This window comes from Schistocerca piceifrons, chromosome 4 (assembly GCF_021461385.2).
Source record: "Schistocerca piceifrons isolate TAMUIC-IGC-003096 chromosome 4, iqSchPice1.1, whole genome shotgun sequence".
Classification (NCBI taxonomy): domain Eukaryota; kingdom Metazoa; phylum Arthropoda; class Insecta; order Orthoptera; family Acrididae; genus Schistocerca; species Schistocerca piceifrons.
In genome coordinates, this window is record NC_060141.1 from 558262017 (window position 1) to 558279723 (window position 17707).

The 17707-nt window shown below is 40.0% G+C and overlaps 1 protein-coding gene across 3 annotated transcripts in view; it reads left to right on the forward strand.

Annotated features, from left to right (window-relative positions):
- LOC124796455 (adhesion G protein-coupled receptor A3) overlaps positions 1–17707 on the forward strand; it is a 197044-nt gene that overhangs the window by 169728 nt on the left and 9609 nt on the right. For all 3 annotated transcript variants that reach the window (XM_047260676.1, XM_047260677.1, XM_047260678.1), the window contains 3 exons: positions 3178–3282; positions 7294–7708; positions 10570–11037. In XM_047260676.1, the coding sequence (XP_047116632.1) occupies positions 3178–3282; positions 7294–7708; positions 10570–11037 (988 nt within the window). The remainder of the gene's footprint in view (positions 1–3177; positions 3283–7293; positions 7709–10569; positions 11038–17707) is intronic.

Below are 17707 nucleotides of genomic sequence, written 5' to 3' on the forward strand. Positions count from 1 at the left end.
TCACATTGTCTGCTTTTGAAGCTGTAATGAAACCAGCCTGCCTTGATGTAACCTACTTGAAAGATACTCAGAGGTCCACCTAGGCAGAAAATGGATTGGGCATGGAATAAGACATAGAAGACAGGCAGAGTAGAAAGTATGCTGACAAAGTGTTGAGGTCTTGGGCTAGTTATTTGAAAGAGTAATTAGCAGTTTTAAAAATTATGAGACAGATTTGATGGCTATTACTTACTTTCATGCAGCAAGATATCAGTACTGCCAGAAGTAATAATTCCTTCCGCTGGGAGGAGAGTGGGATGGATTGGGGAAGGGTAAGACGGAAGGACATGTCAGTTAGACCTAAGAATGAGAGGGGCCCGACCTGTTTTGAGGACAAGAAGGACAAAATGGAAAAGAGAGGCGAAGGAGGGTCTCAGAGAGAGTAGGAGGTTAGTGTACAGTGGTAAGCACTGGCACAGCTTTTGACAGATGATAATGAAGTGAAAAGTAAAAATAGATTAAGAGGAAGAAATGTGAATAGTGCATAGTTCTTGAATGCACCATTCATTTCTTTTTCTCTTCATCCATTTTTATTTCTCACTTAGTTGGCATCATCCGTGGACTGAAGAACTTTTTCCTGGTTTTTAATTGCATGATTCACTTCTCTTTCTTAAATATCGTTTTTACTTCTCTGTTTTTATTATTTTTGTAATTTTTTTTGTGGGAGGAGTCACAGCCTCAGCGTATTTTGAGAATGAAAATCTGGTCCAAGTAACCACTATTCTTTTCATTATCCGTGCAATTGGCCAGTTTCAGCCATAGGCCATTTTCAAGCACTTTGGATTGAAGCTGCCACTGTGTTTACCACTTTCTCTTCCTACTCTCTCTGATATTGTGTCCTCTTTCATCTTTGTATCCTCTCTTTCTCAAAACAGGTGAGTCCTCCTCAGCCTGGGGTCTAAGTGACCTGTCCTACCTTTTTATCTTTCCCCAAACTATCCCCTTATCCCCCTATCCTCCCTCAGGAAAGTACTATTAATTTCAAAAGCTGACATAGTCTTGTGGATTTTTATGTGTGTTTATCTGCAGCACTGATATTTCACTTCCTGAAGGGGAGTACTGGCCAGCAATTTCACTTCATAATCCTAAACATTTCATGTACGCACGAACGCACGCACGTGCGCGCGCACACACACACACACACACACACACACACACACACACACACACACTCTCTCTCTCTCTCTCTCTCTCTCTCTCTCTCTCTCTCTCTCTCTCTCTCTCTCTCTCTCTATGTGATCAAAAGTATCCGGACATCCCTCAAAACATACGTTTTTCATATTAGATGCGTTGTGCTGCCACCTACTCCCAGGTACTCCATATCAGCGACCTCAGTAGTCATTAGACATCATGAGAGAGCAGAATTGGGTGCTCTGCAGAACTCACGGACTTTGAACCTGGTCAGATGATTGGGTGCCACTTGTGCCATACGTCTGTACATGAGATTTCCACACTCCTAAACATCCCTGGGTCCACTGTTTCTGATGTAATAGTGAAGTAGAAACATGAAGGGACACGTGCAGCACAAAAGTGTTGATTGACAGAGATTGTCGACATTTTAAGAAGGTCGTAATGTGTAATAGGCAGACATCTATGCAGACCATCACACAGGAATTCCAAACTGCACAAGCCACATGTCACGCCGGTAGATGCCAAATGTTACCTCGCTTGGTGTAAGGAGCATAAAAATTGGATGATTGAACAATGGAAAAACTTTGTGTGGAGTGACGAGTCACAGTACACAATGTGGCAATCCGATGGCAGGGTATGGTTATGGTGGATGCTCAGTGAATATCATCTGCCAGTGTGTGTAGTGCCAACAGTAAAATTTGGAGGAGAAGGTGTTATGGTGTGGTCGTGTTTTTCATGGAGGGGGCTTGCACCCCTTGTTGTTTTGCATGGCACTATCACAGCACAGACCTACATTGATGTTTTAAGCACCTTCTTGCTTCCCACCATTGAAGAGCAATTCGGTGATGGCGATTACATCTTTCAACACGATCGAGCACCTGTTCATAATGCACGGCGTGCGGCAGAGTGGTTCCACAACAGTAACATCTCTGTAACGGACTGGCCTGCACAGAGTCCTGACCTGAATCCTATAGAACACCTTTGGGATGTTTTGGATCACTGACTTCGTGCCAGGCCTTACCACCCTACATCAATACCTCCTCTCAGTGCAGCGCTGGGCTGCATTTCCCCAAGAAACCTTCCAGCACTTGATTGAACATATGCCTATGAGAGTGGAAGCTGTCATCAAGGCTAAGGGTGGGCCAACAGCATATTGAATTCTAGCATTACCAATGGAGGGAGCCATGAACTTGTAAGTGCCAGGTGTCCAAATACTTTTGATCACATAGTGTGTGTGTTTTGTTAATGCAAATACAGTTTGCAAGTTTTCATAGTTTCCTTTTTATGATTAGACAAAGTCCAAAATAAAACATTCAACAAAGTCAGTCTTATACCTTCACTTATCTTCGTTTGTGGGTCCCAACCACACTGCCCCTGATGACATATCAATATCTTAGCCTTCTGCAAGCTTCATTCCAAAAGGAAAAGGGGGGGGGGGGGGGGGGATGAATGTCCTCACATACTAGATACAGTTGATTAGCACGAAGATTCCCATTTTACATTTCTTTTAATCCTGAAATGTTACTTCACAAATCAGTAAATAGCCTCTATTAAATGCCTGAGAATGATAAAGGCTGAGTTTTTTTTGTGAGAGCCTTATGAAACCTGACAGAATTTTTGTGGCGGAAATTAATTTGTGGGACTAATAACGACAGAACTGACAATCCGAAATACAATCTAAATCACCAAATTCATATGACGGGTTTATGCATATACTGTATAATAGAGTATTCCGTATTAAATACAAATTCAGTGAAGGATCTAACATCTCATGACTTATTGTTGTTAGTGTAGTGATAAGAACAGTCTCTTTTTTAAAAAGTATCATCTAGCTTCATTTGTGCTGTTACACTCATTTTTGTTAATGATACTTGGTTTTGCTTTCGTATATACTATCCCATTCTGCAAGACAAACTTTCTATCATTGTGTTGCTAAAAAATATAATATATTATAGTACTATAATGTTGAATTCTATGGAATTAAATGAAATTTATTTTCCTCTACAGCATAGGCATCTATCAAACTGAAGACATAAAAATCTGTCAAAGTGTAGGCTTGTTGCTACACTATCTTACTCTGTGCTCATTGCTGTGGATGGCTGTCAGTATAAGGTAAGTTTAGAGGATTTCTCCAATATGTTGTTATATACACTAATGTTTCAATAGCAGCTATGCTAGTAGTTGAAATAGGCTGATGTACGTCACTCTAACACAAAGATGATTTTAAATTTTGTTGGCTGTTCTAAAGTGAAGCAGTTGAAGGCATATTTGTTGTACACTGATGTAGACTTGAAAATATTAGATTTAATAAAAGAAGCAATGATTTAAGAAGTTGCTGAATAAATTTTATGTAGATGATGCTTATACATTTGGGCAAATATGACTCCTCAGTCATAAAATAAAAGCAAATGAAGGAAGTGTGTGTGTGTGTGTGTGTGTGTGTGTGTGTGTGTGTGTGTGTGTGAGGGGGAGAGAGAGAGAGGGGGGGGGGGGGGGGAGGGGGTTGCAGTGAAAATGAAAAAGATAGAGGTGATGCAACCCTGCACATCAGTGTATTTGGTATAATTTTTGAGAAAGAAATCTTCAGTGTCAGTTTGAAGGAATGTGGCAAAGACCAAATATAAATTTGAGTGATGAGGATATTACAAAAGTCTGACTGGTAATACAAGGAAACAATTTCTACATAAACTGATAGGCAAATTAGTGGTAAAGAGAGACTGTAATTAGAGCACAGAGTTGGAGAGAGCAAACTGGGGGAGGCGATGTGTCATAACAGTTGGTAAGACCATGAGATATGGAGAAAATTATGTTGAAGCAAAAGATTTTGGAGAAATTTCTCCATGTTGTGAGATGCAGTTTCATCCGGTTTCCTTCTCCAGGTCGTGCCTTTTGCACATTGTTCATAGAAAGTAATTAAAACATTGCAGTGGTGTGTCAGCATTTTTACTTTGAAATCTTTTATCGAGTGAGTGGCGTCATCATCCTGTTGCAACGTTTCAATGGATTCCGTTATCCACCATCTTCAGGCATAGTGTCGAGATGCTGTCTGGCGTGTTCCTTTATAGCCGTTGGACCGCTGTCAGATTCCTCCTACCGGCCAATCACACGCCAGTGGAATCATGTGGTGCACTCGGCACTGCTGGTGGTGGATGGGACACATGTTGCAGCTCCAGTGCAGGTGTCGAGTCTCGGTGTCTATTTATTCCAGTCCCAGCCACAGTCTCCTTCACAATGGAGTGCTGCGGGATCCTATGCTGAACTGAGATGATAACCACTCTCCCAATTAATTAATTTTTCGTGTGGACAAATTTCTACCGCCTCCTTGATCACCAAACCCCAAAATCTGTCAGCGTTACATAACTTCTTCATTTCCAAAAATTAGAAGATGTGTCTTTCACTGATGTTGCGTACAGAACACAGCATCGGCAAAGAACACACCTTCGAATTTAAGGAAACAGTTATGTACACTAACAGATTTTGGGATTTGATGATCAAGGAGGTGGTAGAGATTCATTTATAAGACAAATTAATTATTCGAGACAGTGGTTGCCTTCTCAGTTCAGCATGGAATCCTGTAATTAGGAAGATTCGGCAGGAGTGCTCTGATCTGAAGGGGACTGTGGCCAGGGCTCAATGCGTGCACTGGAGCCACAGTGTGTATGCCCCCCTTCACCAGTGGCTCCAAACACACCATGCAATTCCATTGCTGTGTGATTGGCTGGTGGGCAGAATCTGACAGTGGTCCAGGAGCTATGAGGGTGGTTTGAAAAGTTCTCGAAACAGAATAGAAAAAGAAGTAATTACATCACTGAAACTTTTTTTTATTTTTCAATGTAGTCCCCTTGTAGATTAATGCACTTGGTCCAGCATGTTCCAGTTCCTTGATCCCATCTCAAAAAACGGGTTTGCTCCATGCCTGCAAAATAGTTGTCAACTCCGGCTATCAGTTCTTTGTTTGAAGTGAATCTTCATCCACCAAGAAAAATTTTCAGTTCTGGGGAGAGGTGGAAATCTGACAAGGCCATATCAGGTGAATAAGGTGGGTGTGGCAACAATTCATACCTTAGTTTGTGTAATTTTTCCATGGCGATGGCACATGTGTGAGGGCGTGCATTGTCTTGATGGAAGATGACTTTCTTCCTTGCTAAACCTGCCCCCCCCCCCCCCTTTTTTCAATAATTTGTCCAGGAGGTTAGCATATATTCCCCAGTAATTGTTTGCCCAGTGGGGAGATAATCAAGAAACAGAATCCCTTTCACATCCAAAAAAATGATGCCGTGATCTTTCCTGCTGAAGGAATTGTCTTTGCTTTCTATGGTGGTGAAGAATCAGCATGTTTCCACTGCTTTGACTGTTGTTTTGTCTCTGGGGTATAGTAATGCACCCAAGTTTCATCTGTGGTCACAAACTGCTGCAAAAAATCTCATTTTTTTCTTCTAAAATGGGCCAAACGTTCCGATATGTCCATTCTCATGCATCAAGAGTAGCAGAATGTCCATTCTCATGCATCAAGAGTAGCAGATACTTTTTTCATTTCTAATTCTTCATTTAAAATGCAATATACCCTTTCAGATTACATCTGGCAAGCCTGAGCAATTTCACACACTTTCAATTGGCAATCCTCCATGACCATTTTGTGCACTTTTGCAATGATTTCTGGAGTAGTGACACATCTTGGCCGACCACTGCGCAGTTCATCATCTAAGCTCCCCCGATCAAATTGAAATTCATTTGTCCACTTGGCAACAGTTGAATATGAAGGAGCAGAGTCCTCCAGTGTATTTTGGAAATCAGCATGAATGTCCTTTGCTTTCATTCCTTTTTTTATGAAGTACTTAATCTCTGCTCGAATCTCGAGCTTTTCCATCTTCACAAATCACTACATGGGAACAACAACAGAGCCACGTCACCGCCACAGCTCTCTTCCAAGAACACTGACGTGGCACATGTTTACAGGCAACTGTCCAATGAATATCATGTGAACAACTTATTACACTAGTGCTGACCTCTCATGGTGATTCTGAGAACTTTTCAAACCACCCTCATATAAAGGAATGTGACAGACTGCATCTTGACACTTCGCCTGAAGATGATGGATACAGAATCCATTGAAGCATTGCAACAAGATGACGACACCTCTCAGCTGGTAACGCAAGAAGATTTCATAGCTGAAATACACCGAGAAAGCCTGAAATCACGTTAGCATTTTTACTAGTTATGCATACTTCAGTTTTAAAAGTGTATCGATTCCTCTGCTAGTTGTATATCAGATGATACTGAAGTGGTTAGACTAGTTTTATACATGTTAAATGCAGTGCTGTGAGCTACTGAGGGATGAAAACCTTGGCCATATTGTACAAGGGTTGGTCTGAAAGTAATGAGGATGACTAGCTTCTTATCTATTGTCACATTTCTGAGAAAATCACTGCCACCATTACCACCTACAACTGCTTATACCATCCATTAGTCAGCAAGCGTACAGCTTTCAGGGCTATGATTACCAGAGCATAGGAACTACTTTTGAATGAAAATTAGCAACAGGATTTGATATGTAACATTAACAAATTGATACTAGAGTAATTTCATAGATAATCACTCTAATAAATCAAACTTATCAGAAAGAAACAGAAAGTGTAACTCAGATGTAAGTATTCCACACAATGGAAACCATTCATGTAAAATTGCCTGTATGTTCTGCTCCTATACCATTAGAATTTCATTTGCAACCTGCAATAGAAGTCAGATGGGACCAACCAGAAGACAGGCAATACTCCTCTCACAAATGCTAATCACGAAGTTTAAGATCCAGTGTCTGTTCTAAAGTTGTTTATTACTTCAAAAGAAGAGGGAAATGAGATGAGACAAACAGTCACATCCTAAAACATTCTCTCAATTTGAGCAGGAAATAATCAAATTATATTAGTCCATTTGAAACATCAAAAAGAAACCAAAGGTGTAAATATTGGTTGTAGACAATATTCTGTGGGTATAATTGACTTAGTGAGTGGATGGTACACTACAAAAATGCAGTCATTATTTGTGTGTTGTTACATGACAGATGTTCTTTATTAACTGTGTTAATGTACATAAATTAGACATACATCAGTTATTTACATTTTTCAGTCACATCCACAAGCGTCTGTCCCGCTCTCCAGAAACAACGGACACAGTTAATGCAGCTGACGATGATGGATTGCCGTCAGAGGGACCAGTGCCAGAGCCATTGCTGGGCCTTTACTTGGTCGGATGGGGTGTTGCACTCATAGTGTGCGGCATTTCGGGTGCCGTAAATCTACGAGAATACGCTGGACGGCGCCGCTGTTTCCTCTCAGGTGGACCAGCCCTAGGGGCAGTAGCTGTGCCATGCTGTGCTTTGGTGTTGTTGCTGGCTGTCTTGTTGGCTTTGGCTGCAAGGGCAGCATCTGCTCGCACAGTAGACAGTGATCCTGGTGAAGGCACTCAAGCGACTGAGAATCTTGACTTAGAGACACTAACACCTCCACCTCCAGCAGCTGCTGACAGGGACAGTTATCACAGTGTAAGCAACTTAAGCTGCCATGTAGTACACATTTTGAATTGTGGGAGCAGTCATCTGAATATCATAATTTTGTCAATGCATTTCTGTACAAGCATATCAAAATCTTTGTTATATGTCTACATAGTTAACTTGGTCATTTACATATATTTTGTTACTGGTCTCCAAATTCAAGTGTATGATAAGAACCAAGTGTGTATTGAAGAGCGTGTTCTCATCTCCATCTGGTTTCACTTCTCCATTCTCATCCCATAGTCTTTATTTATTTCATTTGCATCTGATCTCTCTCTCTCTCTCTCTCTCTCTCTGAACTCTGCCTTGCTTTGAGTTGTTAGTTTCACACTTTTGTTCAGATTTCTCTTTCCTTCCCCATACTTGTTCTCTACTTTACTTTTTACTTTGTACAGGGTGAAGAAATATTGTGTCACAAAATTTTAACCCTGGGTAGCTGATGACAGTAGGAACCAAAATTACTAGTGTTGTGTAGGTCGACAACGCACCATTTTTAAACTACGAAAACTTGGCACTATACACTCCGATTGGTGGAGACAAACAGAGAGACCTATTTGACACGTGTGCGTATCATGGAGGGATGTTTGTATGTGTGAACTGACAGCCGTAACGCTGCCCATCAACCGATGGACGGCAACAGGGCAAATCCACGTCCAATATGAGCGCATGGCACCAAGTTTCCGTAGTTTAAAAATGGTGCGTTGTCGACCTACACAACATTAGTAATTTCGATTCCTACTGGTATCAGCTATCCAGGGTTAAAATTTTGTGACACTATTTTTCTCCACCCTGTATATCTTTTATTTCCAGTTGTAGACAGATGTTTATTGCAGGTTTAATTCTCATCTTCAACTAACGAGTTTCTAGCAGCCTGTTATTAATATTCTAGAATTTGAATCTGTGTCATTAGCTCAGAGTTCCTTGTAAGCCCATGTTTCTCTCTTACTGAAATGTCTCTTCCTTCCTACTGCACCTTGCGAAATTCTCTGTCTTGTTTAAGTGCCATTTGATGATTCAATACCTCTACTATTCGTTGTGTCTTTACTTTTGGACTTTCCATTACCGTATTTTATCATGCAGAAGTATTCATAATAATGTTCTTAAATACAAAAGACTATTTTGTTTGTTTAATTCCCCTAATTAATGACTTCCTTCACATTGTGTTTAATGATCATGCTTACAGCACTTGATGTAAGTAATGCGTATTTTAGTCATGGGAAAATAAACACATTTATATCATAACAGTGCAGTTACATCATCAAATTTTAAATTACTGATTCCAGAAATGTACACACAACTTACATTTGAATAGTAGAAGAGGTATGGAGGAAGAATCAGTGAAGCTTGAAACCGAGAAAGTATAACATTTAGGCTCACAGTGTAGATACCAAATGAGGATTTTATGACATATGCTGTTAACTTAAGGGACATTCCTGTGTTACCCAGCTGGAGAACTCCAGAATGTTTATACTGACTATGTATTCACCACATGTAGACTCAGATTTTTGCAGTCTCATCCCCACACAACATTATCCATTCGAGCTATAAATTTTTCCTGCAACAGGACAAGTAAAATGGAAAAGAATGCAAACTGCCTTATAGGAAAGGATTATTTTTCAGTAATGGATATAATTACATCCTCAACATATGATGCAATTTGAAGAATTCAGTACTCAAAATATGTGGAAATTTCACCGTTTTTGACGACCACTGCTGGAGAAAGGCTTCCTCTTGACTTCTTCCTTCATAATAGTCTTCAGCGATACATATCCGTGCTTTACCTGCAAGTTTTCTAATGTCGTATAGCCATCTGTCATTAGATTGTTGTCTCATTCTTATCTTTATCACTTGGAACCCAGCAAAGAACGTCTCTGGTCTGTCTGCTATTTTATTCAGCTGGGTGCGTGATGCCCTACCCCTCTCTATTTTGTTTTTATTCCTGAAATTATGTCTTCCACTCTAGTTGTTTTCTGAACAATTTAAATGTTTTTCTGTCTCTCCTAGCAGTTCCCAGCACACCTCTCTTCACTTCTTGATGAACAGTCTTCAGTTTTTTAATACTTTTCATATTAAAGGTCCATGTTTCAGTACCATGAATCAGAAATGGTAATACACATTGGGTGTAAACTTTCCTTTTCAGACAAAAAGGAAGCTTAGTTTTTAATACCCTATTTAATTTGCCAAAAAAAGCTCCTTACCATTTCTGTTCTTCTCTGCATTTTTTTTGCTGTGCAGCCAGTTGTTCCCTTCAACTGCCCTAAGTAAGAAGACATATCGACTGTTTCTGTGACTTCATTGTTAACGTTCATTATTTTCATATCATTGTGTGGATTATATGTTATTATAATCTTATTGCAATTGGTCTCAGTGCCACTTTTATTCCATTTACCATTAAAAATTATTTCAACTTTCATAACACCATTGAGAATGGTAATATTCAGTGGAAAGAACCCCTCGTAAGTGACTAGCACCTAGTATGTCTGAAACATATGTCCTGTTTGATTTCTATTTGGTCCTTATTTTCCTTGCTCATCTAACAGTGCTGCTGTATCCCATTTGATATTATTTAACTTCTCTTCCTAGTCCACTAACTTGTCTTCCAATCTTGAAATTCAGTAATTTATTATCTCTAAATAAAAAGTAGAATAAAAAATGAAAAACCAGAAATGTTTAATGGCTATCAGCCTTTTTATTTGTATGTTGATGTTTGAAAGTTTGTACATTTGTGAGTACTTGAATTTTCATTCCCCATTCCACCATCTTTTTCAAATAGAATTATAGCAGTCTATATTTGATTTCATATGACATTGTAATTAAGAAACAGTAAATAATAATAGTCACTCCACTTGCAGGAAGATACAAGCGAGGCAGAAGATGGTGAACGTCCTCCTGCAGCCCAAGTGCGTGCACACGCAGTGACACTTGTACTGTTTTTAATTGCGTGGGGATCTGCTGCTGCTGCAACTGTCCACCCTATTCCTGGATTTCTGCGACAAGAAGCCTTGTTTGGCACACTGTTTGGGTTTTCAGCAGCTGCTCTCGGATTATTTGTTGCCACATTTTATTGTGTTGGTCGTCGTGATGTACGTACGTGCTGGGCTGAGCTCAGATATGGCGAAGTTGTGGGACAGGCAGATGTGGGGCGCAGAAATACTTCCACTCACTGTTGTCGAACCCGCTCAGTTTCTGATACTGCTCCAGTGCCTGTCCCGCAAGCAACACTCACCAGTGTGTCAACAGCCACACCAGTTCCAAAAATAATAGAAGCCAATGGTGTTGCTGCACAGACTCTTGCTCGAACAGACAACAAGCGAGGATTGGTGAGTACGGATGCACGTTATATCTCCTCATATAAGAATATTTATATAAAAAAAATTAACCGCTGGTTTGAAGGACTACGTCAGACTTACATTTATTTTATGTTCACAGATACTGCAAAATTAATCGTTTTTGGCATACATTTTGTATGAATTTTAACTTTAAAATGTTGTCATTTACTTTCTTGTAACATGGGTCCACAGCTTCTATAATTTTTTTAAAATGATGTCATCTTGCTTTCAGCTGCCAGAATTTTGTTTTACAATTGCCGTTTCAGCTTTAAGCTAAGTTTAAGCATAAGTTTGACATACAGGTTAATATAAACTGATATGTCAAAATCTTATGCTTGAAAATGTCTTAATACCAAACTTGAAATTGTAAAACAAAATTCTGACAGCTGAAAGCAAGATGACAGTGTTTAAAAAATTGTTTTTGTGGGTTGTCAAGCTTTTTGATATAGACCTTCTAAACATAGTGTGCATCATAAACACATCATGAGTAACAGGATGAAATATGCGGAAACACTGTAAATACTTCCATTATTGAGTAAAATTAAGTAGAAAATCCTACTGCCATAAGACATATTTCCACATCATTTATTACTGAGTTTTGTAATAAAAGTAAATTTCAGAAGACTATTACTTTGGTTTGTTTAAATAAAATCCAACTATCTGAAATTCAGTTTAATTTCTAGATAGATTATATATTCAGTATTGAGGCTCAACTACTCCTTTCACTGATGCAGAAAAACTTGGTTCCCAACAGTATGAAAATGTCATGCTAATAGTTTTCAACATGATAACCATAGACATAGAAGACATGTTTATTGAGATTACATGCCTTAAAACATTTGTTTTCAGAAAGATCCATGAAAAAGTCACATATTGTACAGTCCATTTATGTAATTAGTGATTTTTTAGCATCTTTGTCTAAAACAATATGCTGGATCATTTCTCCCAGTAGCACTCTTGAGATTCTTAGTTGTTGTTGTTGTTGTTGTTGTTGTTGTTGTTGTTCTTCATGGTGTTTTATTTTATTTTATCTTTTAAAAAATAATACTCTTGTGAAAGTTCTGTTTATGTACATTTTGTTATAACTTCAAATTGAACAAATATATTTCAAGGAAGACGCAATACATGAAAGTCACAGATCAAGTAAACAGAGTAAGACGTGTGTACACTTTAACAGTCAAATCATAACTGAGTCCAAGTCTAGTGGCCGCTGGCTGGCTGGCCGCTTAGGTGGCACTGCTGCTGCATTGCTGGCAGACAGCGCCGCGCCGCATGTAGAGGACGCGCGTAACTGCGCGGCGGCACTTAGAAAGATCGGCGAGTCACAACACTTTTCCCCCCTTTGAAGTTTTTGCACAGGTCTTGATGGAGGTGGCCTGTAGATTGCTAATGTCCATAGGTGTTGTTTGACTGGCCGTAAAGTCTCGAGGAGGAGGCTTCCCGTACGGACAGAAGTGTCCCCGATGATAACGGGTCGAGAGGACAGGAGACGTAGGGGTTGAATCTGCTGGGGCCCCGTTCACCAATCTGCCCATTGCAGCAAGTCCGGTTGTTATAACAGGAGGCATGGGCGATGTGTCCGCCTCCGTAGCAGAAGGAGGTGAGTAGAGTTGCCCCAACAGATGATGGTCATCTGGTTCCTGCATGGGCACGTATCCTGGTGGCGTCAGTTCTTGTGCTGGCACGGATATTATGGTGAGAGGACTGTGTTGTGAGTAATGAGAGATTCCAGTATCCCCCAATATCCCGAGCGTCAGGTAGAGCCGAAGGAGGTGTAGCGGCATCTGGAACTGGTGTTGCCGGCACACGAGGCCGAAGCTGGTCCGAATGATGACGCACTGCAACACCCGTGTCCGTCTGGATTTCATACAGGCGTTGGCCACGGTGTCGTAAGATGTGGCCAGGACGCCATTTTGGCTGCCTGCCATATCCCCGTACCCATACAAGGTTGCTGGCAGTGAACCGGCCAAGCGAAGGCACCCTCGGCCATGAGGTGGAAGGCCACAGAAGATGAAGTAGCATGCGGGGCTGTCCGCCATGTAAGAGCTCAGCCGGGCTGTGGTCGCCCATGGGGGTGAAATGGTAAGAAGCCAGAAATTGGAGAAGCGCATCATCAGCAGAAGAGTTTCCTCATCTGAGCCTTAAATGTGCGGACCAGTCGTTCAGTCTCACCGTTTGACTGTGGATGGAACGGAGGGGCCGTGACTTGCATGACGCCGTGACGGGCACAGAAATCCACAAAATCGGTAGAGGCAAATTGCGGACCATTATCAGTGACAAGATTAGAGGAAAGGCCTTCCAAAGAGAAAATGCGAGCTAGAGCATTGGTGGTTGCCGCGGTGGTAGGCGACGTGCAACGGACAATGAAAGGAAAGTTAGAGTAGTCGTCAATAACGAGAAGCCAATAAGTACCCAAAGAAGGTCCCGCGAAGTCAGTATGAATACGCTCCCAGGGCTTCTCAGGCGAAGGCCACGGTGACAAAGATGACTTCGGGGCGGCAGCCTGTGACGCACAAGGGCCGCAGGCAGCGACCATGTGTGCGATTTCAGAGTCGATGCCGGGCCAGTACACATGACAGATCATGGGGTGTAACACATCTTCATTTAGCTGCCTATTAGAAAAAATTGCATTCTAGAATATTTTCTGTTCAAACTGCAAATTAAATGTTTGAAATATTTTAATACTGTAATGAGTTTTGTTCCAGTAGTTTGATGCTCATCTATTTCTCCTTAGGTAGACTTATCTGATTAACTGTAGAGCTTCTGATAAAACTCGTCAACAGTTCTTATAATTTTGTCTCTTCCAGTAACAATGTCTGCCCAGCTATTCTGAATCAGCTTACCATTTGATTGAAACAAAAGACCTCAAGTTCAAATTGTTTTTGATAGTCTGTGCACTTTGTGTTCTGCAGTTTCTTCTGATAGCCTTCGTTATGTTTTTCTCGAGATATCTGTATTTTGATGAGCCTTTATCAGTGTTTCTCCTTTCTTTTATAAGCTGTTCTGTTTTGATGCTGAATTTTGGATTTCTTCATTTTTGGTTTGCATGGACTTTCTTTACTGTCGTACGAATACTGTTGCTAATTTCTGTTGAGAGTTCACTCAGTTCCATTTCTCTCAACTTCTCTGTTGGTCATTTCTTGTCTATGCATTGTTTTAATGTCTTTTTTTCTCTTTCAGCTCCTTTATTGTAAGTCGGATCTTGCTTTTCATAACATGTTTTCTCGCAAGTTGAGTGTTTGTTTGCATTCTTGCTCTAACTGGTTTGTGGTCACTATCTTCATTGACACTTCTGAGAACATTTAATTTGTTTGATGTGAGGATGTAATCTAGTTCATTCTTAGCCATACCAACAGACTTTATCCAATCCACTTCCTTTTCAGATTTTTCTTGTAAAATGTACTCGTGCAGTAAAAACATCCATTGTTAAGAAAATTCGTCTTCATTTTTCCTCTCTGGTTTTGGATTCCAAGTCCAAAATTTCAAATGAAGGGAGGATCTTCTGGGGATTTCAGTCCTATCTTGTCATTAGAATTGCCAAATATTAAGGAAAATGTGTTGTTTGATTTGCTGTTGTCACATCTTCATATAACTATTCTCCAGAGCTTGAGGTGGAATTAGGTGCATAGGCACAAATGAGTTGGAGGCTAATCTTGGCATTCAACTTAAGGATCACATAGTTCAGTCTGCTTAAAATGGGCAGGGTCTGGTGAGAAGGTGTTACATCCTGTTGTGAATTAACAAAGCTATATCCAATATGCAAATTTATGTCGGAGTTATTCTGAAATAGGAGATGCTAGGACTTGATGATAGTAGTTGTTTTGCCTGTTTTGCTGATTCCAAATATACTGCTAACGAAAATCATTACAAACTGCATGAGTCAGAAAGTTGACTTTTGCCAGCCTGTCAAACAGGTGGGATTCAGAAAAGGTTACACTACAACTAATCCATGTTCAATCAGTATGCACACAACTGTTAGAAAAATGTATGGAACATAATATCCCACTTCGTGTGGCCTTCATAGACTACTAGAAGCCATTCGTCATGATCGAAACATGGGCAGTATAATGAATGATGAACAGAGCCTGCATTGGCTACATATATACCAACATAAGCTGCTACATTCAGTAGAATGCCTCTCTGCATGACAATAATGGAAGAATGGATCACTGAAAAGATTCCCATGAAAGGAGGTGACAGTCAAGGAGACAGAACCTCACAAATAAGTTATTCACCTTGGTTCTGGATGATGTGTTCCGAGTGTATCATGAGAACATAGGGGTGGAAAACTTCTCGACCATCTTTGTTTTCAGCCCTGTCAGTACAATGGTCTCCATCAGAAAACGTGCTCTGGAAGTAATAAATGAATACATTTATCTGGCTCATAAAATCCAACTTTGAGAAGGTAACTTGGCAGCAGAGATCACCTGGTGAATTATCCTCATCTCATTGGCATTTGGAAGACTTGGTTACATTCTCTGCAAACTGTCTATCCCTATAAATTTAAAAAGGAAGGTTTATGACGCTGTTAGTAACAACACATGGGCTCAAAACAAGTGACACACAAGCAGCACAAATTGAGTCTGCATTGGTTAAAAGGCAACAGAGAGAGAGAGAGAGAGAGAGAGAGAGAGAGCAGTGGAATGAATCTGAGAGACAGGTTCGAAAACGAAGCAAGACTGAAATGGTGTTGGGCAAGATGTGTGGCCAGTAACAACTTCAAATTGACAAAAACTCATGATGCATTAGCTTTGCAGGGAGTCAAAGAGAAGTGTCAAGACATCCTGGGGCAAGATGAAGAGATGACATCCAACAAAATGCGGCCAACATCCAGAAAAAAAACTGGATCCAGATTACTCAGTGAAGATCAGCATGGAAATCTTGGGAAGAAGCCTATGTCCATGTTGAAGAAATTATTTCAATGCCATGTCAACAGTATTCTTCCTTTCATACTGTAGTTATTCATAATATAAATATTAGGAGAGGCTGCAAGTAATATACTTTTGTACTTGACCAGCTATTACAGCAGTACTGGCAATTTGACCAGATGCTCTTTATATGACCAGAGAGGAATAGGATCAGCAAATCCTAACATTCGAGCCTTAAGTGACTTCTGAGACCTTTCTCCTAATAACTTATGATGAGGAACACTTGCAACCATTGAGATTTACTCTCTCAAATATTATTTCCATACCCAGTGTTCAGTCACTCTTAACATTATGGTCTAGGGCTTCTTCAAAACAAAAATAGTGTAGGTAGTATTGTAATAATGTTATTGAAGGTTTTTTGTGACAGATGCAAGATAAAATACATATCTTTCTTTCTTTCATCTTTCTTCTTCTTCTTCTTCTTCTTCTTCTTCTTCTTCTTCATCATCATTGTCACCACCACCACCACCACCATCATCACCATCACCATCACCATCACCATCACCTTGAAAGGCCTGTCTTTATTTAACAGTGATTTCAATGTTGTAAGTGGTTTTCTCACTGCACAAAGCAATGAAATTGGTCATGGTAGTCTATAGAATTTGTAAGCGATGCATCCAGTATCCAACGTTGCTGTTCTTCAGCTACCAAACATACAGTATTATTGTACTAAATATACTTACTATCAAAACATAGGCCAAACCTTTTTCTTCGTTACTCCAATATCTGATTATACCATGTACAACATTTTCAGGCTATAATATCTCATGCATTTGTAACATATTAATTTGTCTATTTAAGTTTGATGCTTCAAGTCATCGTTCCAATTTTTCTATGATACATAGGTTTTATAACACAGAAAGTAGGTATTAAAGATAATGAAAAACAATCAAATTAATGGAACTTCTTGGCATATAGAAATTGTGTGTCAGACCAAGATTCGAACTCTGGACCTTTGCCTTTCTCAGGCAAGTGCTCTAACATCTGAGCAACCAAAGCACGACTCACAATCCACCCTCACAGCTTTAGTTCTGCCAGTGCCTCATCTCCTACCTTCCAAACTGCACAGAACCTCTCCTGCGAAACTACTTCCAGGAGTGCTTGTTCTGCAAGTTTAGCAGGAGAGCTTCTGTGAAGTTTGGAAGGTAGGACACAAGGTATTGATGGAAGTAAAGCTGTGAGGGTGGGTTGTGAGTCGTGCTTGGGTAGCTCAGATGATAGAGCACTTGCCCACGAAAGGCAAAGGTCCCGAGTTCGAGTCTCAGTCTGGCACACAGTTTTAATCTGTGAGGAAGTTTCATATCAGTGCACACCCTGCTGCAGTGAAAATCACGGTCTGAATAAAATTAATGGCTACATTACAAAACCCAGAAGCATGTAACAGGATTGCTATTATCATTCTATCATATGTAGACAGCATATAGTGAACAAAGTGGTTTCATGGAGTAAGAAACCTATGAATGGTTACTGACTTCTGTACAGTGTGTTTGAAATTGTGTCATATTGGATTATGAAATAATCTCACAGGAAAATTGATCTTTGTTTAAGTCAGAGCAGTCTCCTCATCATTCACGTAATACTAAAGTGTCAAGTGGTCTATGGTTGCTCCGACTTTTATATTCACTGTTCTTATGACTAATCATATTGTATCTTTTTGACTCTTGAAGTATGAAATTGTATTTTTAGTTTCCTAAAAATCAATTTATTTTATAAACTTGCATGAATTAACTTTT